At 34.7% G+C, this 25,317-nt stretch overlaps 2 protein-coding genes across 5 annotated transcripts in view; one reads left to right on the top strand and one right to left on the bottom strand.

The window, feature by feature from the left end:
- LOC110370033 (protein sidekick) overlaps nucleotides 1–18,453 on the bottom strand; it is a 31,759-nt gene extending 13,306 nt beyond the window's left edge. For 2 of the 4 annotated variants that reach the window (XM_064036336.1, XM_064036337.1), the window contains exons 1-10: nucleotides 17,977–18,453; nucleotides 5,221–5,316; nucleotides 4,772–4,948; nucleotides 4,309–4,525; nucleotides 3,484–4,187; nucleotides 3,102–3,197; nucleotides 2,113–2,232; nucleotides 1,735–1,890; nucleotides 450–576; nucleotides 74–369 (exon numbers count right to left, since the gene is read on the bottom strand). In XM_064036336.1, the coding sequence (XP_063892406.1) occupies nucleotides 74–369; nucleotides 450–576; nucleotides 1,735–1,890; nucleotides 2,113–2,232; nucleotides 3,102–3,197; nucleotides 3,484–4,187; nucleotides 4,309–4,525; nucleotides 4,772–4,948; nucleotides 5,221–5,316; nucleotides 17,977–18,085 (2,098 nt within the window). In that variant the 5' untranslated portion in view covers nucleotides 18,086–18,453. The remainder of the gene's footprint in view (nucleotides 1–73; nucleotides 370–449; nucleotides 577–1,734; nucleotides 1,891–2,112; nucleotides 2,233–3,101; nucleotides 3,198–3,483; nucleotides 4,188–4,308; nucleotides 4,526–4,771; nucleotides 4,949–5,220; nucleotides 5,317–17,976) is intronic. The other 2 variants (XM_064036335.1, XM_064036338.1) reach the window with 2 other exon arrangements.
- Nucleotides 18,454–19,557: 1,104 nt separating this feature from the next.
- LOC110369993 (small ribosomal subunit protein uS8A) lies at nucleotides 19,558–21,615 on the top strand. Its single transcript, XM_021325678.3, has 3 exons — nucleotides 19,558–19,716; nucleotides 19,945–20,242; nucleotides 21,496–21,615. The coding sequence occupies exons 2-3, from the start codon at nucleotides 19,947–19,949 to the stop codon at nucleotides 21,587–21,589; spliced, it is 390 nt and encodes a 129-aa protein (XP_021181353.1). The 5' UTR covers nucleotides 19,558–19,716; nucleotides 19,945–19,946; the 3' UTR covers nucleotides 21,590–21,615.
- Nucleotides 21,616–25,317: the final 3,702 nt, after the last annotated feature.

The following is a 25,317-nucleotide window of genomic DNA, read 5'->3' as shown; positions in this document are numbered from 1 at the left end:
AGTAGAAAAGGGTTTATTTTTTTCTCTATATTTTAATAGCTTTACAAATGTTGGGTTTGGGAAGTAGACTTACCAAACTCGGGAACGACGCGTCTTTGTACGATGAATTTTTGTATGGGAGAATTTCCGTCAAAACCTGGTGTCCACGTGACGTTGACGGCTCGCTGTGACGCAGCCTCCAGTTTGAAGGCGCGGACGTTGGTAGGAGCAAAAGGAAGTTCGATGACGGACAGAACAGCATGTCGGGTCTGGTTGCCGCCTGGTGACGTCACGACGCACGTGTACTCGCCCGCGTCACTGGCTCGCACAGCCTGCACTTGCAGTGCCCCGTCTGCTGACACCCATACGCGGGAACCAGCTGTCATTGGCCTATAAATACGTTTATATCAGTATCATACATCACCAGCTTTTATTAGAAGCTAAAAACAATAAAACTGTTCCCAACTCACTGTTTGTTGTGAAACCAATCAATATTGTACTTCACATTCGGGTCGTTCGATACTTTGCATTGTAGCGTTGCTGTGTGACCCAATAACACTCGTGTATCCACAGGTGGAGCAATAATTTGCGTTCTCACTGAAAACCGAAAGTAGCATTTAGGGTTCCGCAGTTATTGAAAAATAACCATATAAGTAGTTACATATTTGTAGAATCTACTACGAATATAATAATGACAATGATCAATGTAATTAAGTATATACTATTATTTAATTCTACTAATAGGTCCTTCTCTTAATAAAAAAGGCTTAAAAAAATACTTTTTACCCTATTAAGCAAAATCTCGCTGAAAAGGGTTATCTTTTGTGCACTTAGACGGTTTTAGTCGTCATTCAGGAGATGTTATCTAAATGGTTTAAGAAAAAGAATCTCCCTCCCTTTTGTCTTTAAAGTTGTTTGCTCAAAATATCAAAAAAGCTCGTGATTATATTATTACCTACCTTATGAAAACCAAGTTACATTTTTAAGTAAATAGTTAAGTAGGCAGTTTAGTAAGACTATAAAACGTTTTTTAAACAAATATTGTATGAACGTGTATGTATTTTTTATTCTCTAGAAGTAGGCTGATAGATTCAGTCAGTTAAATTCTTCAGTGAAGCTCGGCGTTTCCAAAGAACCCCAAGCTTTAGGTACAATCCTAACTTTATATTTTCTCGCTTGGATCTAGAACATAGGATGGATCCCTTCTCTCGGTAAAGGATGAAAATTAAGACAGACTTTTAAAGATAAATCTCCATGTAGTGTTGGCTTTTCGATCTTTGGCTTCGAATCCGGGATCTTTATATTACCTTCCCTTCCATATCCTTAGCAACGATTAGACATTAACCTCTCTAGCTCTTATAAATAATTAGGTTAGGTTTGGTTAGATACCTATAAAATATAAAAAGAATCTCATAGTCAGTTAATATTGGCTCACTACCTTTAGCATTAGAATTAGGTCAAATTGTTAGTCATGTAATTTTCGAAATAATTAAGGTAAAACGAAAATACGACTATCATCAAAAACTGATGATAAACATGACGATAGCAATTTAAACCATATATTACAAAAAAGTAAAAAAAGAACATGAAGATATCGAAGCATTGATAAATCCAATCTTATCGGCTGTCTCATACATTTATAACTACCGCGAGTCTATCAATTACGGGAAAATTACACATGAACTATTAACGAGAACTGCCTGACACGGAATTGTTTATAAAGTATTAAATGACACGTAACAATGAAGTAATCACCTAGTACAGTGAGATAAGCCTCTCCGGATACGTTCCCAGCATCGTTTGATCTAACGCAGGTATACTTTCCACTATCGGCGGTCGTAGTACTTGTGATTAGCAGGTCGCCTTCTTCAAGTGTTTGCAGCCTTGCCGATAAGTTTACGATTATTGAATCTGTAAGAGTTGTGGTATTTTAACAATAGACCATTGCATCATAAAATATAGAAAACCAGAGCTAATTAATTCGTTTCTTAAATTATTTACCTCAGTAAAGAAATTCAGACTCGTAAAAACAGGAAGGATAAAAAAAATTGCATTCAACTTCCCAATGTTGGCTATTGACGTGGGATTTTGTTTACGAGGGAGTAATATTAACCCTTAGAAGTTACTACTTACCGTTAAAATACCAGGTGACGTTGGGAGTGGGTGCTCCAACGGCACGGCATGTGACAGTGGCGTCCTTGCCGTCGAGCACGGTCAGGTTGGTCGGCGGACTCTGCATTATGGGCGGGGACGCTACAAGCCACACGCACACAGTTAGAACACGAACTAGCGGGTTATTCAATAATTTTACGAACAATGTTTGTTTTATTAGTATTAGTACCTTTATGTATAAAAACAAAACAGTGACACCTCATTTCCAGCGTGAAAATTGCATGCGTTGATAAATAAATATGTATAAAGTACAAAAAATATTAGAAGTGCATTGAATATTGTAAATTGAAATATATAAAATGGTTATTCAAAGCTTTTCATCATACAATATTTCCTTCGCATAGTTTTAACGAATGTCTAGTTGTGATACAACGTACTTTACTAGGAATTTGAATCAGTACAATATAATACAGGTATTTATTAATTTCACGGTGGATAGACATGTAAACACCATAACTTGAGCAGCAACACTTAGTAAGCCGCGCAGGTGTCCGGGTTCTACAACAATTTTGCTGGGAATCAATGAATTTTTTATAAGGATGCGCGTTAAATTCTTGGGTTTTACTACATAAAAGTAGTAATGTTATATTTCTTCCACCGGGTTAGTTATTTTACGTGTGTTTATATAATGTGAAATATATTATAAGTATATAATGTCTAAAGATAGTCATGCCATAAAACTATAGTATTAAAAACTAATCTTTTCAATAAGTAGATAGTGGGTACATTATCTATGGATTACGTATATATGCCAATACCTAATAAATCAGGATAATCTAATACGCTAAGACATACAAAACAAAATAAGTACTACAAGTCGGTATAACCAAAATATTGCATGTCACCTAAGGCGAAGAACAATTTGGATTCGTAAAGCAATCATCACTCTGTGCTGAAAAAAAAAACATCTATACTAAAAGTGTTTGTGCTAAATGACAATAATTCCTTACTGCCGGTGTCAAATCTGAATGTTTTTGCTTTTTTATCTGAGGTCCTCATTCTTATTAACTTCATGTGACTTCGTGGCAACCGCCTATTGTCCTTCACTGCACGATAGTAGCATACGTTAATTAGTCAGCATTGTTATTTTTCTAAATAAACACACAAAATATGACAACGAACGACCCTGAGACTTACAGAGCCTGACGGATTAATTCATACAAGTCTATGTTGTAGACTCGAATTACGCGACGGGTAACGAATGGCAGGAATGAATGCCTATTCAAGTTTTAATTTACAAATTTTATGATACATCAAAACATCAATTCACATGCTTAGTTTTAACAATTTTTCATAGCTTTGTTGACATTTTATTAGCCGTGAACAACTTACTTTTTATCTTCAGCCATGTATAAATAGAAGATTCTCCGGCTTCGTTGCTGGCAATACATTGATATATCCCAGTATCTTCCATTTTCAGGTTGTTGATGACGAGTGAGCGGTCTACTTCCACTCGATATCTGCCACCGCCGTCGTCCGCGTCTGGATTATCAGACTCTTCGGCGTCAGCTCCGACACTAGCGATTTTCTTTGAATCTTTGTACCAAGTAATACTCGGCAACGGAATACCCTGAACGTTACAGTCTAGTACTATGGTACTACCGAATTCGCCAAATGTTTCCGATTTCAAATTGGACAAAAATACTGGTTTTTCTAATACCGTAACAAAAGCTGAAGCTGTGACAGTGGCGTATCCTCCAGTTTTTAATCTGGCTTGGCATGTATACTGTCCAGTGTGCGTCAAATTGGCCGATATTAAAGTTAGAGTCCTGTTCCACTGATCGTTTAAGTCGAACGTGATTCCAGCTAAATCAATCATTATCCCGTCTTTAAACCATAAGGTTTCTAATTCATGTAAAGGTCTAGCGTTTGCGATACAGTATAAACTTGTGTATTCTTGTCCTTTTACTATTTTCGTGTCTTGTGGTTTTATTATTATTTCTGGTGGTATTTCTTTGCTGTCATTTCCATAAACGTTAAGTTTTATGTAAGGACTGTTTTCTTCTTTTCCTAGCTGTGTATTTATGGCACGCACTCTGAAAGAAAATATTTTTATAAAACTCTAAATTACCTTGGGGTTGCAAAAATTGTCAAATTATTCCAACACACAGATAGAGGAATAATGTCGTCAGCATTTATAAAAATATGCAATCTTACCTATACGCTTTCTCATCTTCGTGTGAAGTACATAGTATGACCAGTTCGTGTTTATCAGTGACAGCATATTTCTGATCATATCTGAGAGCACCGTTTTCATCTTGCCATATGACTGACGGCGGCGGTTCTGATTCTATCCTAGGAAACGCTAGCACCGCCGCTTTTCCAGATTCAGCAGTGATTACTGTCTCAGTAATAGTTTCAAATACACCCATATCTAAAAATAAGTTCAGATTTGAATAATACATAGAATTTTGTTGTTATTCTATCGTTCAAACCACACAAATGTCTCTGTTAAAATATTCACTCTTGGCTTTGAGTTGTTTAGGATTTGACTAAACTTGTTTTTATACAAAATAGTAGTATTTCCAGGACTCAAAAAATATTTTTTCTCCAAGATTATTCCGCCTCCACAACAAAGAGACACATGAAAGTACAAAGAGATGTATGAAAGTTTACTTACACGCGACGACAATGTTGTTCTTTTCGCTGAATATTGCTCCGACGTCGTTTTTAGCTATACACTGGTAGGCTCCGGCGTCTTGTCGCTGGGTATTATGAATCTTATAAAACAGCTCTGATGAATAATCACTGAGCGGTACACCGTTTCTCAACCATCTGTACATTGGTTGTGGTATGCCTAAAATATTTAGCAAAATAAGCTATATCATATTTTATACAAAACCAAAATAAGACACTAATAATGAGCTATTTTTTTTGTCGAGATCTAATGCTTATCTCAAGAATGAGGTTTCTTTCATAGTGAAGGGTCATAACCTGCGATAAGGTACACAAATTTGTTAATGATGCCGCATGCCGGGCACTTCACACTTCTCGGAAAAGTGAATGTTCTTATTTCCTTATTATGTACCCAGGCAATATAACTTGAAATAATATTAATAATGATCTCACCCATTGCAGAACATTGTAAGATTTTGGTGGTGCCTTCTCTGACGATACTGTTTGATGAAGAGGGTTGCATACTAAACCTCGGTGGTTGCATTTGTACTGAAAATGAATATTTTGTTAAAGAACTTTGTTAAATTATATCGTAACTTATTTCGATACCTATAGGCTACATTAATATTTCTTATTTCAGTTAAAAAAGAGAAAGACGTCATTCAAATCACTTTTAGAATTTATATGGAAAGAATGTTGACCGGATTTATCTCCCCATCATCAAAAACGCTACCAGTGGACGGACGCCGTAATGCGGTGCTGATAATGAATTAGACTGAAATGCAAGCACTTATTCTCCACTTTGGTATTTGAAGAAAATTTGATATCCTGAGATTGAATGGAACTAGAATTAAATAAGATATTTGTAATCTATTTGATATTTGTAATAAATTAAAGAACATAATAAGTAAAGCTGTATACAGGAAACATCTTTGACATCTCCAATTCCAATCCCCATTTTATAAAGTAGGTACACATATTTCCACACCAATCCTCGGTCGAAATGGTAATGGGAACTCACGATAAAACAGATGGATAAAAATACTGCGCCTCGATTAGGGTAACTAGGAAAAAGAAATAAATCGGTACTAAACACGTTGAATACGCCGTTGACAGATCGGTGTTAGTAAGCTCCAAAAATATCTGGTGTCTTTGTTCCGAGATAAAAGTTGGAAGTTTTTACGTCAATAGCTACATCTAACAGGTAAATCCTTATGGATGACACTTGTCCTACATTGATTGTAACATATAGTTGACCCTTTTCGTTAGTAATTTTCTCAGAGGGATAATTTAGCGGCCGGCCTATAAATTTCATAAATCCTTTTGCGCTCCTAATACCTGGCAAAATGGCCTTATATTTTTTATAAATCAGCTATCGAGACGGGCGTTGTTCACTATAACCATATTTGTTTGAGCTGTGATTGTAGTAGAGACTACTAATAAGTTAGTTAAGACAATCGTGTAAGCATGTTAATTTTGGACGTTCTTTGAATGTATAATAAGATTCAAAATATTGACGGTGATGACAATTGCTTTACTAGCTAGCTTATAAATAAAATATGTCTTCAACTGTCACTGGCAGGCGACTTCCACTTTTGATGGACATAAAATGTTTGTATGGTGTACAAAAACTTCATATAATACAAAGACTCTACACAAACTACGCACATTATCTTCCATAACTTTGCTGTCAGAACTGCAGGGATAAAGAAGGTATGGAAATACAGAGATTGCCAAGAAGAAACAGGGAATTTCGGATATCAATTCTATACTATATCTTTACTTCCGAAGCGGAAGACTTTGTTTTTTTGTGAGTGATATAGACTGAAAAGACAAAACGGTTTCGGACCTCCGTAACTTGGTACCTCGTATACACCATCGCGCCTTAGGAATTTTCTCGAAAAGGACCAATTGGGTAAAATGAAAGTAATCAAGACAGCAGGTTGTGTAACCGAATCTAGTTAGCGTAAAACAATTTATTTAAGTAGACCGATTCCACAGATATTCAGCGAAATTTTTATAATCCATTTGCATAAATTTTAATCAAGTTTATAATCGTTATCATGATCAGTGAAGCTGATGCAATTTAAATACAAAGTGAATTTGTTTATTTTTTACCGCGGCGCTTGATTGACTGCAGTGAGCCTGACTGACCCAGTTACCAACAGTCAACACGTGTTGAGTATCATACCCGTCGGTTTGAAGTTAGCGTACATTAGCCTTTCCCTAAACGGGAGCAGTTAAAAGTTTACCGAAACATTTCTCAAAGATAAGTAGGAAACATACACAATAGCTTAATTGATACCAAACGAGCGACCACCGCCAGAGCAGAGATGAAAAGTCTTATGCATAAATAAATAGTTTCTACTATGTGTAATGCATTAAGGAAGTGAAGTAAGGCATTATTTTTGTTGGTTAAAAGTGAATGAAGAAAAATATGTGGTGTTAAATGAAATGGATGTTTATATTCATCTGAATTTTTTTTCTGAACCACTGCTTGTATTTTTTGAATGACTTAGAATCGATTGCAGTATTTTTTATAGTCATCGTAAAAATGGACCACATTTATGACGAGTAATTAAAATCGCTTAATAAGATTTTGTTTGTTCTCCCGTAAATGGCACTGAAGAACATTCCCTTTTGTTGGACTTCTGAAAAGTCGTTCGTGAATAATTGAAAACAATATGGGTACATGTTGCTCTTGCTAAACGCTTTCCAACAACAACTTTTAATACGTTCTCAAACAAACTTTGAGTTGGACTGCCGCTTGAATATCGGTCGTTATTTAAATCTAATAACCCGTAAGGGGTTGAATTAGTAAAATAATGCTCTTCGAGTTAAGCGCCAATGCGTAAATTTAACTCAAACTGTGAGGTTGGCTTTAAGTTTAAAAGCGTTCATAATAAAATACTAAGTTCCAAGTTCTTAATTTAATTCCAAGCGTATTTAATGAAGTAAGCTATGGCAATTTTTTTGTAATTGACATTTGGCCAATACAGGTCAAAAAGTTTTACTTGTAAAATGCGATTCATCATTAACTCGTTTTCGAGGCCTCAATGAAAAACAAATACATAGGTTTTTTTAAAGATTAACTACAAAATATGAGATCTCTCGGATTCTGATTTTCTAGTTTAAAAAATTTAAGATAAATTTTTAAAAGTACATAAGTTCTTATCGTATACAAGTGCCGCCCATTTTAATTGCTTGCTACGTGTCAACGTAGTATGCACTCTTCTATCTTAATTTGGCAATATCTACTGTGATAAACTGATAAGATACGCTCACTCAAACTTTTAGGTCATTAGAACACTTAGGAGGTATATCTACAACAAAATGAAAATTTCGATTTCGTTAGTTTTGGTGAAAATACCAACTACCTTTATTACCACTGATAAGGAAGGACGAAATATTAGTTTTCAATAATCTCAGTGCACCGATCGATTCTAATATTATTTCGTAATAACTGATCCGCTAAACGTCGTAATTTCTCAGAAGTAAAAAAAAATATAAAATGTCAAAATCTGAACGTTACGAATAGTTTTTATGGGAAATATAGATACGTAGGTTTACTTTATCGTTGTTTTAATTGTTTTCCTCTGTTCACAGTTTTACGGTTAAATTAGGTAAATTGTTAATTTCAATTGTTTTCCTCTGGATATTCACGTTTAAGATTAAATAACATAGTTTTTCCAGAGATAATGAAATAATTAATTGAGACTTAATTTAGTTAGTAAAAATACAACTTAATCTGAAATAAGTATACTTTCACAGTAACATTGAAGAGTATTTAATTATACATACTATTTAGTGCTTTCTTTTATAGTTGAATTCTTAACGATAAAAACCGAAGTTTAATTTCATAGGAAATTGAAATAAAAATATTCGCATTTGCCAGCAGAAGGTTTTAAGAGTTTCCATATAGAATAAAATGGTCGTTTAACTAAGTTTAATTTAGCTGCGCCTCCTGGGTATCTCGGTACGCAGATGTTTGTCAATAAAGGGATTTGAATTACAAAGAACAGTAAAAAATATTCTGTATTACAGTTGTTCAAGTACATTTCAAAGAAAAAGCGAGGTTATGTAAAAGTAAAACATGGGAACGCATCAAGCTAAGACATCAATATCGAAAGAACCGTTTCCGTTACGTGACTCACACCTATGGCACGTTTAGTCGAAGCCATCGACTACTAACATACTAAGTAATAAGCGACGTTCAGTCCTACATAAAGTCATTTTAGCATGGAATCAAGAGCCTAGGTTTTATAAAAAATGCTTGTTTCCTGATTTTCACGAGCCATTGCAGTGACATGCCTCGTGAAAATCAGGAAATGAGGCGTGTACATGGACGATATTTCCAAATAAGAATTTCTAATCGTGTATTGTATGTATCCAATCCCATAATATGTTACCTAGGTCGTTTCCTGTTTTTTGTAATTCAGGTTGTAAATAACACGCGGTAACTTGAGCTTGTGCCACAAACGCCGCTCGCCCATATGACCGGCGACAGGCATGGTTTTACTTATACGTCAATGTACGGAAACCCTTCGATTAGCTTTAGGTCCCTTTATAGGAAGACTTACAAATGTCCTTGTTCAAGGTAAAACTCAGTGTATGAGGATAATTTCCTAGTAAGTAATTATGCGCTACTTTTTTCTGCTAAGTTTGAGTTGTTTTGTTTTGTGCATATTTTAATTATGGCCGCAACCACGATTTATAAACAGTATCAATTGTTATTTACAGCTATTCTACGAAGAATGTAGAAACAAGTTGATTCAGTACCTAATTAATTGCAAACTTTTGCCTCAGCAATGTAAATAGACGTCAGTGTAGTCGATTCATCCGGGTCAAAGCTGCTATAATTTGGTCGGGTTGAATTTCGGACTCAAATAAGCTGAGTCACAAAGAATCGACTTGTTGTCTTTCAAAATGTTCCTGTTCTGCTCTCGGCGAGTTTCTGTGGCCGATTCTTGATGTAGGTACGTGTGCAGTTTGACCGCAGTCCACAAACGGCTCGCCACAGCACAACACACCAGTAACCGGTCGACGCCAGCGCAGCGAGCATTATAGCGAATAAAACGGCTCATTTCCCAGACCATGAACACTGAGTACGGATATACCCACAAACAAAGCAATGGCATTAAAGGCTTCTGTTATCGTACCATCATACTAGTTGAATTCAGAGCGATTAGGTATACATTCGTATAATTTAAACGTGCGTGTGTGATGTAAAGAGTGTAACACAGAGTTTTAATGTTCTCTAACCACGTTTTGAAATTACCACATTTTAAGTGGAAAACTGTACTTAAATGCCTATTTTAACTAGGTCGCAGATTGTTCGTTTAATTTATTCAATTGTTAACCGTCTTAGCTTGATAAGAAGATAAGTTCATGTAGAAACTTTTCTTTTACTCTTTTGACGATAATATCTTTATCTAATTTTCTTTTACATAGGCTATTTTAACTCTCCCATAGCGAATCTGCTCGATTATATTTTAGGAAACAAGCAGTGCCCCATTTTTATGCGAAATTAGCAGCGTGAGGAAGTGTCGTGTCACACTCTTAAAAAACCATAATGTTCCTTCTGAAGCCCTTTATGTATCAGGGCCGCGGTTATTCTTTCGAATAATCCCGCAGCCTAAAAAGCATTGATTTAGGACTGTATTGTTTTACTATTTTCTATCTCTCACCAACTGTGTACATAATAATACAATTAAATATATAAACTAAGAAATTATCCGGGACAGGAACGTTCTATATATCTGTATTCCAGTAAAATTTCCAGTACGTGAATGTGTAGTAATTGTTCAACTTATGGTGCTACACGATGCTTGTAGTTGTCTATAGTAGCGACATTATTCTGTACTTTGTCGTTAAGATGTTGCAAGTGTGGTTCTATAGACATTATTATTGTAATTGTAAGTTTTTCAAAACACAATGCTGTTTGTTGGATGTTCTTGATACTTCTGCAGCGATATTTGTGTCGCTTGAAAATATAAACCAGGTTTAATTACGACATAAATTCTTTTTTACGGTTCATCCTGCTACACATACATATTATACTTGACCTAAACTAACAAAGTGTGTATTGATTTTAATAGGAAATTAGGTCAGGGATATTATGAGAGTGGTTAATCAAAAAACACGGGACAAAGTTTTTCATATTTAAAACAATATTTTTTTATTAAAAAAAAAATGTTAACTCAAAGATCAATCGATAAGGTTAACAATTTTGGATGTCGAATATCATGCAAGTTGAAAAAAAGAATAATTGATCGAAAAATGACGTTAAGAGATGACGAGGCATTGCGTGAACATAAAAATGCTGTTAGACATCCTACGTTCCCAGTGTCCTTTGTTTATCAGGGCCCAAGCAGCAGAGCGTTAAGCTTGCCGCCCGCACGACCATGAGTAAAAATAGAAGTTAATCGATCCTTTTATTCGTGTCAGCCGTTCGCTACATCATCAACAGGTACCCAACAGGAACCCGACCTTTTCTAACACCTATGTAAAACTCAATGAAGTATAGAGTTTTTAGTTGATCTATTATTAGAACGTAGGTTCTTTTATAATGGTTGCTGTTTCTAATGACCGTTAAATTGCAAGTTTAGATGGGTTTCTGCTGGCCTTTCCACAATATCCTAAAATCCCATGCTTGTCCTTTGAAATTTGCGTGGATGGCAGGAGTAAAACCGACCAGCAGAGTAATTATAATATGCGTAACAAGACAAATTGGATCAACATAGGTCTTGACAGTCAAATAAGAAAAATTGTTAGGTTGTGTTTCGGTAAGATAGCCGCCAAAATACAAGAAATCATCAGGAAATCAAAATAAGGGATCGATTTAATCGAAGATATCTAACCACTGTCACAGTGTTTAGTCAACTATGATTGCGACAAGTGAATATTTTCTTTGAATATCTATATTGATAGATGGAGCCTGTTTTGAAATTCGATCATGGACACAATTAACCCGGTACAGCGCCTACAAATGTTGTTCTGTTCAATTAGATGATTCATATTGACCAGCTTGATTCATTGACCTCTACTACAAAAAGGATTGAAGGCTTTTGTCATCGCAAAACTTCTGCAGTATGGAAAAAGTTTTAGAACCTTAGTCTCATTATTATTGGTGGTGGATATTTACTAAATAGGGTGCAATTTCTTCACTTACTTAGGGTAAATAATACAGAAGTAGGTAGGACATTTTGCTCGTTCTTATCAATCAAGCGTTTCCAGAAGACAACAACTGAGTTACTCTTTCCTTTTTCTATGAAGGTTATTTTCCCTAAATCCGATTATGCTGGTGTTTCTTTCCTAGATGTGATCAAAGAACTGCTATCGAGAAGCTCACATTCTTTTTTCTATCTGTTCTCCAAGTTCTTTTGGGTTTTGAGTATTTTGTTCTTAGAGGCAAATATTGTGATTCTACTTTATCTCTCCTACGATACCGATCATAAGTTTATCCATAGTTGAAACATATTGCACAGAAGTTAAAATAATATCGATTTCTATTTGCGTAAATGTACGAAATTTCAACAAGAAAGCTCACGTCTTGCTCAGTCGTCATTTATATTTAATTAATTGTTAATTGAGCACCGTGTGTTGGAAACAAATGTCGCTAAGTACAAGCAAAGCAACGGATCTCCATAAAATATATAGCATATGTAAATATTAGGAATTATGAACTTAAATAATTTTGTTTTGTGTTTATATTGCTAATAAGTTGAAAGTGTTGGCGAAATTGTTTGAGCAAGGTGTGCTAGTTCCAATATACATATTTTCATGAAGTACCCGTCGGCGGACATATCGTTGCCCCCGTATATCTGCTCGGGTAATGTGTATTTTGTAAAATAATACCAACACGCCATAGCACTTAAGTATGTATAATTTATACCTAATTGTATCGCGTTAGGCTCCATAAATACGGTGCGTAATGGTTTTTAGGGTTCCGTAGCCAAAATGGCAAAAACGGAACCCTTATAGTTTCGTCATGTCCGTCTGTCCGTCTGTCCGTCTGTCCGTCTGTCCGTCTGTCACAGCCGATTTACTCGGAAACTATAAGTACTACAGTGATGAAATTTGATGGGAATATGTGTTGTATGAACCGCTACAAAAATATGACACTAAATAGTAAAAAAAAGAATTGGGGGTGGGGCCCCCCATACATGTAACTGAGGGATGAATTTTTTTTTTTCGATGTACATACCCGTGTGGGGTATCAATGGAAAGGTCTTTTAAAATGATATAAAGTTTTCTAAAAAACATTTTTCTTAAAGTGAACGGTTTTTGAGATATCAGCTCTCAAAGTCGTAAAAAGTATGTCCCCCCCCCTCTATTTTTATAACTACGGGGTATAAAATTCTAAAAAAAATAGAGGTGATGCATGCTAATTAACTCTTTCAACGATTTTTGGTTTGATCAAAGTATCTCTTATAGTTTTTGAGATAGGTTGATTTAACTGTAATTTACGGAACCCTTCGTGCACGAGTCCGACTCGCACTTGGCCGGTTTTTTCAATGCCTTTTACTGTCCCAACAGAGGCATTAGTCCAAAGTATTTCTGGTTGTTCATCAGTTTTAAATAAAATGTGTTTTATCATAATTTATGCTGCTGTGCAAAGTATTATTTATTAATTGTGCATGTACTTTTATTCCTCCATACGATTGTGTTCGAAAACGGAGACTCATATACCTAAGTTTAACATTTCCTTAACCATTTATGTAGGAATAGTGCACATTTAAGCTTGCGATTACTCTAAATAACGGTATAACAGTCCGGTGAAAGTATTCAAGGAAATCGAAAGTTATTTTTTTACTAGAAAAAATACATTATGCTGTAATACATTTTTAAATCAATCCATGATTAAGTAAATTGAAAACGTTAACAACAGCGTGTTGATGGTGGAGTCATGTTCAGATTGGCTTATTGCCGATCAGATCGATCAACAGGCGACGGCCAAACAATACGAGTTAATGGACTCGTGTTTAAATGGACACTGATGTCTAGTGAAAATACATTTTTAATGTGATTATTTACCATACAGAAACATTTTATAACATTTCATTCTCGTTATAAACGGAGAGGCGGTCTGATCAGATCTAAATTACTAATTACGGCAACACAAAGTAACTTTTCGGCGTCAATATTGACGGATACTCGTGGGTTACCTTTTGTGGGTGTCTGCAAACAAATACAGTTAAGATTTGTCGCATAACTTGAATAATGAATAAGGGTCGCTAGGGTTATAGTCCCCCAAAACTATCCTATCTTCTGGGAATTGCCTACCACATCCGTTCGAGTGTCGTCATAAAATTGAATAAATGAATAAATATATAGGTACGCTATTATGTAATTGTATCACAGAAGTTTTTCTGGACGAAGGTACATGGTACAAAATAAAATATTGATATGAAAACATTATGTCCAAGTTCGTTCTTTGAATACAAAGATTTTTAAACACAAATCACTTTCTACCTCTAGGAACGGCCAGCACACTTGCACCCTTCTTCACTACAACCTCATCGGTTGACCGAAATAACCTACCTACTTAAAGAGTTCTATAAATACCATGGTGATGATAAGACATCAAAGTTAATTGAAAAAGATGCCTTTTCAGAAGTTTTAATAAAGGTTGAGTAAAATTGATTAATAAGCGCATTCAAATCCGTGCCACACGGGCTTGTGGAGCCAGGGAGACTCATACAGAAATAAAGAAAAAACGGGCAAAGTACTGGACATGAATTTCATGTAATTGACTGTAGTTGTAAAGCCCTAATTGTTGTGCAAGCATTTCCTTGTAATACGTACTTCATTGTGAAATCACGTCACGAAGTTTCAACTCTGCAGTAAAGTAGGACCTATGTAAAGGCCAGATCCTTCATTGCCTGTATTTACGCGGTTCGCGGTGTTTTAATATTAATAACCCCATACAGGAGGTTCCCGTAGTAGCTACGTACTTGCGAGACTAGAGCTTTTATGATGATGTTTACCGCCGACTCGCGCACGTTGCGCGTCCTCGTCGCCGGGTTTTAGCCTCAGAGGGTAAACTTTCTTACTACAAAATCCTTCTCTTTGAAATAAACTAGCTGCTGAGGCCGGCCATTTCAATTTACGATGGGGAGTGTTCAATCTAATTGGGGATTTAGTAGGGAGAGAGTGGGTTTTATTTAGTTTTAAAGAATACAGTTTATTTAATGCTTCGTTGAGTTTTGTTTCCTTCTTATTAGAAGAATATCAGTCGATAAAATGAAATGGGGTTACATTTAACCATTCATAGGGCTTGGATCCGTCAGCTCGAATTTCTTTAAAATTACTATCAGGAACTTATTTTATTTGAGGTTTCATGATATGCGGGTTTAAAAAGTTACAACTTACACGTGTATTGAACGGAAATCATTGGCAATACATGAGCAAGTCAGCCATTCTCGTAATGTGCGATAGGGTTACCATAGCTCAGGAAATGTTGTAGACGTAAGTAATGGCTACAGTTATGCGAAGTTATATTATTGTATGCAAATTATTGCCATATTTTTAGCTGCATAATATTTTCACGTACGTAGTCCAAGGAACGTCTAATGCGATTTTAATAGTATATAACCTTTTTAGATTAGACTTTCAGATAACAGGAGAGTTTTATATAACTTGAGACCTCATAGTATAGGGTATCCTAGTAAATATTTTTGACTTTCTAAGCTTATCCTTCTAGACTTCTAAGTAACCGCAATGTGCACAATGGTTACCCTAGGTTTTTGTAGCCGCGCACTTAAGGGAGCGTGCCCGTGAATGCATTTCTGAAACATCTTGTCCTCAGATCCTGGCGGAGTAAGTCCTTTTCACCGATTCGCCATTTTTGCTGAGAATATGCCACGCATTCATTTAAAAAGTGAATTTTAAATTTGCTCATATTTTGCCAAGTTTTGGCTTTTCAAAAAGTCACTAAGCACTTACGACTTTTTAATTTTAACTCCCTTCTATGTAAGAGTCATGAAATAAGTTGTAACTCTACAATTTATTACTTTGGCACTGTAAAGTTTCAGTATAATTTAGAATTTAAGTTCCTCATATATAAATGACAGACGTTTAATTAACCACCTGCCTGTGAATTAACAGGAGAGTTATGGGGGACTGGCGGTAATTCGTAACTGAATATTTTAGATCCACTCTAACTTAGCGAAGTTCATTAAAGTCTTTGATTGAGAGGTTCTGTGGTACACTAAGCCAAACTTGATGTAATACATTAGCATTCCCGCAACAGCGTAAATATTAGTTAATATGTACAACGATAACTTATTTAAATCGCAATAATTTCTAAATCCATATTGGTATTAAGTGTAGATTATCATATTAACACATGAGTCAAATTGTATGTAAAAAAAGCCGGATAAGTGCGACTCGCCGAACCTCGCCGAACTCCGAGGGTTCCCTGTGTTTACAGTATAATTGTTGTGAAATGTGAATAGTTCAGGCACGTTATTTATTACGGTATTTTCTGAAACTTCTTAGGTAGTATATTTAAAAAATAAAATAACATATTAGTGACTGCTTATGCATTGTGCACAACAAGACCTTTCAAGTGATTGATTTCAACTCATCTCCAGAATTGATAACCAATAGGTATAATTTTACTTTGACAATCAATAGGTTTAGGTAATTTCGATTCTCAAAGTCGAAAGTGTTTTTCATGAATAAACAACTGTATTTTTTAATATTTTTTCAAGGGTCAGTTACTGTTGAGTATAAGATTTAAGTTTCATGCGTTCATGAAATATTAAGGGGTGTGACAGATGAACGAACAACACAGTAACATTATAAGGATTCAGAGTTTTCTTCTGAGCTAAATGGACGCTAGTAGAAATCGTAATTATTGATTATTCGATGACCCCATTCGTATATAGATGAGACAATCTGTTTTAATTTTTTCCATCTTTGTTTTGAGAAGCTCTAATAAATGCTCTTTATTGTCACAGATTAAGCCATTGGAGGTATAATTGGCTGTCTGTAACTACACATCTGTCTGACTTTTATTGTTACGAATGCATCCAGTTATACTGACAGGAAATTACCACAGAGAGGTATTGTGTATTTGTGAGGCGCTGGGCTTATTATCCCCTTACTCGTCTCATAATTACTCAAACAAGTAGGTACCTAATGACCGTTAGATAGATCATAAGTTTGAGCTAAGCATTGCTGCGGTTGGTAAATAAATGCTTGACTGCAATGATCAGTTGTCTATTAAGTTGGGCATGTTTAGCTCATTAGAGGTGTTACTCTTGTTTAGCTAAACGCATAACCAACATGCTGAACAATATAAACTTGAGGACTACGGGTAATACAAGTACCTCTACATAGTTACTAATTTTTATATAGATTTTATTTGTTTTTTTATTTAAGTTGTGTTAAACCTTATGAGGCTGGCATAACGCAGTAGTGTTTAAGCCTCTAAAAATAAAAGATTAAAAAAAAAATAGTTCTTAAAAATGTGTATGTCAAGATGTCCCTATTAAGGATTCAAATTTCCCAACACTGCAGCAATGTTTTTTGCAACAAATACATATTTAAAAGTTAAAATTATTACATAACTAGCTGTTCCCTGCAATTACACACTCATCCTAGGAGCTACCTCCCGTAGATGGATAAAAAGTATGTACTTCGATATTTCTCAGGCACCGCTAGTAGCGCTAAACTAGACAAAGTTGTATTTACATTTTATATTGAATAATTATATAAATAAATATAAATAGTGAAGATGTTTATGGAGACACAACTTTTTCAAGTATTTTTAGGTCTGTTGTGTCTCCTACATCTTCACTATTTATATTAAATACAACCTTCATATCATATATAATAGTAAAAATACTATAGTTTGTAAGTTTTTTTATAGAAGTTCATTAAGTGTCCTCCCTCTCACCTCATTAATTTCATTCATATGCAGTTGACAATTTAAGAACATTCAAATTAAACTATAATAAAGTTTGTTGTTTAGTCTATATTAATTGAGAAACTATATCCTAGCAAGCATTTAAACTTCTGTAAAGAAGCTATAACCATTATGTAAATAAAAATAATATTTTAAAAAGCTACGAAAACTATCATGAAACTAAAGCATTGCTCAAGTACTTTGAACTGATTGAGTTCGAAAATTATAACAATAGAATGCATTTTTTTTTATTGTAAGCGACTTCCGATAAAAACATACTAATAACAACTTACCTGTAGTGTTGATTGTAGATATGGGATTTATGGAGAAGAAAAATAGTATGATAAAAGTGCCAAAAAACTGTTTGCAATACATCTTGAACCACCGCTCTAATTCTTCCATGACACGTTAAATCTTCTTGTTCGTGTTTCACACTTTTGTCTACATCTTCCTTGAATAAAATAAACACTTTTGTACTTCAATTAAACTCTACAGAGAATCCGCTCATTTTCGTTCGGTTGCTAGGATTTTAGTTGCCACAACATTCGTTATTCACCTGTGGAATTCGCTCGCCTTGCATGGGCAAGGTAGGGATTACTCACAACTTCATAAGTTCACTCAACTTTGTATATATATAAATGAAGAGATTATATACCCTTTCACATAATTAAATTTCACTGAATTCACTATTTAAAAGTTTAAAAACATCTTTAAATCATTTTTTGAAAGTTTTACAAACTTCGAAAGTTTCATGACATGAACTTCATTGCACAATCTTTCATAATATAAAAAGTACTCTGTGGCACCAGGGGTGACAATCTTAATAGTGGCAAACGAGAAAACGTATCATTATAGGTCTGCAAAATGAAGTGAGACAGTAAATACATTGAGGTCCTTACATGGAAGTGTCATTTTAATTTGGTAGTATTATAATGTAAGATATTAAAGAAACTGAAATATAGATGGCGTTATTTGTAATGACGATGATGCGCGATTGCGTAGTAGTTATGCTTAGGTGTGTAAGAGGGCGCTATCACATCTTTTATTGGTTCTACTCTTACCCTATCTTTTTTTTCAGCTAAAATAAAAAAATAAATAATAAAAATTTTGAGTTGCATATTGAAGCAATTACTAAAATTTAATGTTTATTATCAATTAGCCAGAAATAAAATAAAATTCAAGAATTTATTTTCTACTGGCAACATTAAATCCATTTTCTACATGCAACATTATGCAAAAATTGTCAATCAAACAAATTTGGCTGCCGGTTTGCGCTGAAGTGCTTTTCGGTGTCTTGTTTGTTTTTCCAGATTTTTATCCCTATTAGTGCTTTATCCACCTATAATATAAAAAGTACTCTGTGGCACAATCGCTCGAAGGACGCGACTTGACTTGACGAGCAAAACGGGTACTACGGCAAAAATATGTTTTTTGTTTCGTTTCTTCGAGCACTCTGTTGTATGTTCGGATTGTTCGGTAAACTTCGGCTGCAATCGGGTTCGGAACAAAAGCGGCGAGGCAACCGTCATTCATTCATTCAATGCTTCGGTCATTTAATATTTCATTCACACGAGTAGGGCTGCAAAATTAGTCGATTTGTTTTGTTGCCATGTAACAAAAAGAACTTAAATATCACTTGTGTGATATAAAATTATAAGAGACGTATTGAGTATAGACGAAATAAATTCAAAATTTATTAATTACGAGTTTGATAATTATTTATACTGTCAAAATAGGCAAAACAACTAGGTTTAAGGCAAGAAATCACTCATTCAGCGTTACTGGGTGATTGTTGTGCGAGTTGTAACGTTTTCACATATACTTGGTAATTTAACTCTTACCATTATATTTTATTTTATTAATATAATTTGAAAATCAACAAAACAACATTTATTTTATTCATATGTTTGCATTTAGTAGATAATTTCCACTTTTAGGCGATTCTATTTTGCTCCCCCTATCGGACATCACTAAATTATTTCTTTCGAAGTGTTCTGTCATTTCGGTTCGCTGAGGCGGATATTAAATCCTAGGTAATCGTTGTTTTTAACGCAATTAAATACCTAGAAAGTATGTAATTTTGCAAAGTAGTTACTGTGAACTACGTTCTGCATTATATTTTAGTTAAAAGAATCGATGATCAGTGATAACCTCAGACGGTTCACGGTGTTTTGACATTTCTTCGTGCAGATGTGAAGTTCCTTGTTGCGGTTTTGTTGGTTAGGACTCGTTGTTTAACTCATACATTTCTGTAATTTCAGCCATGGTGCGTATGAACGTATTGAGTGATGCCCTCAAATCAATCCACAATGCCGAGAAGCGCGGCAAAAGACAAGTGCTAATCCGGCCTTGTTCCAAAGTTATCGTCAAGTTTTTGACTGTGATGATGAAGCACGGTTACATCGGCGAGTTTGAGATCGTCGATGACCACAGAGCTGGAAAGATTGTCGTCAATCTCACCGGCAGACTGAACAAATGTGGAGTCATTTCACCCCGCTTCGACGTACCAATCAATGACATCGAGAGGTGGACTAACCTGCTACCGTCACGACAGTTCGGGTAAGTTATCTACTGCCTCTAAGTTTTATATACTGTAAAGAGCAATGGTATTTTATATGAGCCTGCAGTATAGTGTAACAGTATTGCTTTTAAGTATAGTGACAACATTGATGTCAAAGTGAAGGGATGTAAATTTTTCTAACTTCTCATAATATCAATATACCTATCCTCCTGCTGGATATGTGTGGAATCCCGGAAATATTTAGTTTCCATTGATATAAAAAAAGTTGTCATTTGTATACATAAGCACTCTGATCACCCACCTTTCTTGGTCTCAATTTTGTCAGTAATTTTTGAAAACACAGCAGTTCCATACATAAATATGAGCAATAAAAATATTTTTAAGAATAATACTTGGTTAAAAGATAAATATTGGTTAAGTAATTTCTGGTGATAATTCATGTCATGTTTCTTTATCTTGAATGAGAGCAGATCTTACATCTAAGTAACTTTAATCTATACTAATATTATAAAGCTGAAGGGTTTGTTTGTTTGAACGCGCTAATCTCAGGAACTACTGGTCCGATTTGAAAATTTCTTTCAGTGTTAGATAGCCCATTTATCGAGGAAGGCTATAGGCTACTTTTAATCCCGGTATGGGAAGTAGTTCCCACAGGATGCGGGTGAAACTGCTGGCAGAAGCTAGTTTAAATATTAATAAAATGTCAAGCATATTATTACTAGATTTAACTGTATTTACAATCTGTCTGTTTTACAGAAATCACACATTTATGCAACGTCCCTTAATTTCTCTATTTACAATTTATTTACAAGTAAATTCTGACTAAATGGCTATACATTGTTAGGGGAAAGATCATTTTAAAAAAATATGTGGAATTCTGGAAAAAAATATAAATATTTAAATGTCAGCGCTTTTTACTAAAAATGTTGTGATTGCTTAATTAGTTACATAACAAAATCATTTTAAATAAATTAAGACATTTTGACACTAACATACAATTATAACAAGATTTGTGCTGAAAGAGTTGTAATACACCATGTATTTCCAACTGCTTTAAGTGCTAAGGTATCATCTGCATAACTACCGCGGATCGCCAATGGTTATTGTTGGTCGGCATTTGATATGTTGTGCTAAATCGAATAAAATGTCACAAATTGATATCTCTCATATTGATGGATATTGTGAGTGATATTTTGGACAAGTTTATTTCATTAATAAAACCTAGTCAATAGATAAACCTTGATAAATTCTTTTCTAATGACATTTCTAACCTGTCACTTTCTTGTTTCAGCTACCTGGTCCTCACAACCAGTGGTGGAATCATGGACCATGAAGAAGCCAGAAGGAAACATCTTGGAGGAAAAATTTTAGGCTTCTTTTTCTAAGTTTACTCAATATAAATGAAAATGTATTTGGTTGTTTAATTTTTTATATACCTCATACTTTTTAAATTGAATTATTCAATTTGCCTGCGTTGCCAATATGAGCCAGTAGTCATTTTACACGAAAGTGCCAATCGCGACTTTAAAAATAATCAAACATAGGCAACTTTCGCGAATGCTTTCTAGAGTGGAATTGAAATATTCCAAAATGTGTATGGAATTAAATAGGAATGGCAAATGGTAGTCATTCGAAGGCAGGAGAAGCAAAAAACTTTGCTCTCGTGTTGCACACATATTTTATCAGCGAGAGCAAAATGTTATTCTGAATGTCTTTTGTTCTTTTTGGGGTCAGATTTAAAACTCTTGGCCAACTAGTGAACAAAGCTAACTATGGCCATATCAAATAATTCGGGGCCCGATTCTCCTAAGTTAATAATGTGAAAAACGAATAGTTTTAACCATAACGGGCATTCTGCTACTAATAAAAGACCAATCGTATTCGATTAACATTTGATTGGTCTGCTATTTTGATGATTTTGGTCTATACGGTAGTTTGCTGTACAATCTTTTTGCAATCGTAAATCATTTGCAGACAAAATGATTCATTATTGAATGACAGAAAAGGATAAAAACGTTTATGTCAAAGAAAAAATAGCCGAATGCCACATACGATTCAATCGTAATCGAGTCGGAATCGGGGGCAATTTTACTTAAGCGCCATACGATTGACGTTCGACTCGATTCGACTGAGATCCGATCCCGACTCGATTACGACAAATGATTTACGATTGCAAAATGATTGTACAGCAACCTACCGTATAGACCAACATTACCAAAATAGCAGACCAATCGCACACCAATCAAATGTCAATCGAATACGATTGGTCTTTTATTAGTAGCAGAATGCCCGATATGGTTAAAACTGCTATTGCGATCATATTGCGATTCGATTTCTATTCGATTTTGACATTATTAACTTAAGAGAATCGGGCCCCAGGCCATGCTTTGTCTCACAACTGAGTAAAGCTGGATTTTGTTCACTGTTTTTAATGATATAAATAAATGTATTAGCAGTGATATGGTTATTTGTTATACAAGAGTGCAAAGTTGCTTTTGTTGCGATGACCGAGCAAGATAGAATGAAAACGTAAGCGCAGCATTTCAAAAGTTAGAATCGTGAGCCATAGCGAGGGAATCAAAAGAAAAAAATTGAGGGTGGAGAACAGATAACTCCCATCCCATAAATGTTTCTGAAAAAACAAGGTATGAAGAACGTATGTATGTCCTCTTCTGAACTAATAAAATCTAACAACCGAAGGCCAGAGCTTCGAAATTTTCTGGACAAATTTCTGAATAATAAGCTTAGAGAATAGGTACTCGAAAAATCGATGGGCAAGAACTGAATGAGTAAGGAAGCACGATAATATATCGGGTGTGTCGTTCATAATCACATTAAATGAAATGCGTTAATGTACTGGTTAATATATGTCGATTAACACAAAGAAAAAAGAAAAATACGTAAAAATAAAAAAATGCATTTTTCAAACAAAGTAAATAGAATAAAAATGTGCGAAAATTAGAACACCATATAGAAGTCAGTCATTTTTTTTATTTTTTTTTTTTTTTTTAACTTGGCTAGTCGCTATATGCGCATTGCCACCGACAAAAACGGGGAAACTTGGTAGGAATGGAATAAAATTTAGGTAACGGAATTTGGATAGGTATTGGATAGGATTATTCGAATACTAGGATATTAAATACGTATATTATTCAGAGAGATAAATGCTACTAAATACATATAAATATGGGTATGATTTAAGCTGTCACCAATTTAATTCATTTTGTGTTTCTTAAATAATAGGGTTTGCCCTCGAAATAGTAGATTTGTCACCAAAATGTATCACCAAACAATATAAAATCAATTCCACAATAAATTACCGAAAATCATGGAGATATGGGGTCAAGTACCAAATAAATGGTTTTGTATGTATTATAATAGGTTTGTCCTAATAGTATTTAGGCAAACTAATTTAAAGAGATCACCAATAAATCATATATTATATCACTAGAAATTTTCATGAATTGTATTAAAATGTAGGGTGGTCGTCATCATCCTTTCAACCAAAAGAGTCTACTACTTCACTGGCCATGTGCCTCCCCCAAGGGTCTTAATTTCCACAGGTAGTATAAATATATTTAAATTAAATTTCTAGCTGAATAGTAAATAAAACACTTAATTAAAGTCAAAATAAGCATCGTATGATCGTACCTACCAACCATACCATACCATAACCAACCTACAACCCATTCGTTGAGGCCCGAAAGCGCGCCAATTTGTCTCCCTTCCCTTCCTCTTCCCTTTGAACATATTTTCATTAAAAATAAACTGATGTATTAAATTGGTAACGAATACATTATTTTAATAACTGAACATAATAAAATGTAACTACTGTATTGGTGACAAAATAACAAATAAAAAGCAGTCGCAGTCAGGGATCGATTAATCGATTTATTTGGTGACAGATCTACCATTTTGAGCACCAAGCTATTATTTAAGTAATAAAACTATTATTATAAGAACGAAGTTTATATTCATGTAATGCATTACAATTTTATTGGTGATCCATCTCATATTTTATACATTATATTGACAATAATTTGGTAATTCATACATGGGAACACTCTTTGTTTATCTGAGAACGAAAATATTTCGTGGCGATAAATCTATTTATTAGGTGATACAACTTGATGACAAAAATAAATTTTGGTGACAAAAAATATAGTTCCCTATAAATATTAGGATCTTTAGTTGCTAGCAAGACAGGGATAGAGGTAGGAAAAGGAATCTTATAGGATAAAAGACTTGATATAAAAGGTTCGTGATCGAGAAGAGGACAGGAAAAAAACATGTGGTTTAAATCGCCAATCTCACCACATTCGCAAAGGGCACTATCAACGATCTGCAGTCGGGCGAGGTGAAGCTTGGAACAATTATGACCTATTCTCATACGAATTAGGCAACTGGTAGCAGCTTTATTAAAATTTAATTTAGCGAACCACGGTTTTTTTGGGATGCATGATTGGATACGAGCGTAATAGTTACCTTTATTGATACTGCTATTTGCCCATGACTTACTCCAGTCATCCCAAAGAAAATTCTTTGGTAGACTAGCCAAGTCATGAGCAAAGTTTATATATGGAAATACATCACCACATTCTACCGCTTCGCTAGCCAGATGATCAGCTTTCACATTTCCTGTGATATTGCAATGACCCGGAATCCACACTAAGGAAACCTGAAAACCTAATTTAATACATTGATATAACAGGCTTCTAATGATTAAAATAATCGGAAATACTGGTTTAGATTTAAAAGGATATTTTTTAATTGCTTGCAAAGCACTTAATGCGTCAGTAAATATTACTGTCTTACCCAATTTCATTAAGCGGACGTACTCTAAGGCCTTGAGGAGACCAAAGCATTCTCCAGTAAACACTGAAGACTCAGGAGGAAGCTTAACTTTTTGAACTATATTATATTGGGAGTGAAAAACGCCAACTCCGACATTACCAGAAGAAGAGTGTTTAGATGCGTCCGTGTAAATATGATGCCAATTGTCCCAGTGTATGCTCTTTGAAAAGTTGAATAACTCTTTTATACAATTATCATCTTTATTAATGCCTAAATTTAAAATAACATTCGGAGTAAACACTAATGATTCGTAAGAATT

This window comes from Helicoverpa armigera, chromosome 9, assembly GCF_030705265.1.
Source record: "Helicoverpa armigera isolate CAAS_96S chromosome 9, ASM3070526v1, whole genome shotgun sequence".
Taxonomy (NCBI): domain Eukaryota; kingdom Metazoa; phylum Arthropoda; class Insecta; order Lepidoptera; family Noctuidae; genus Helicoverpa; species Helicoverpa armigera.
The sequence above is the reverse complement of the archived record's forward strand: the minus strand, read 5'-3'. Positions and strand labels throughout refer to the sequence as shown.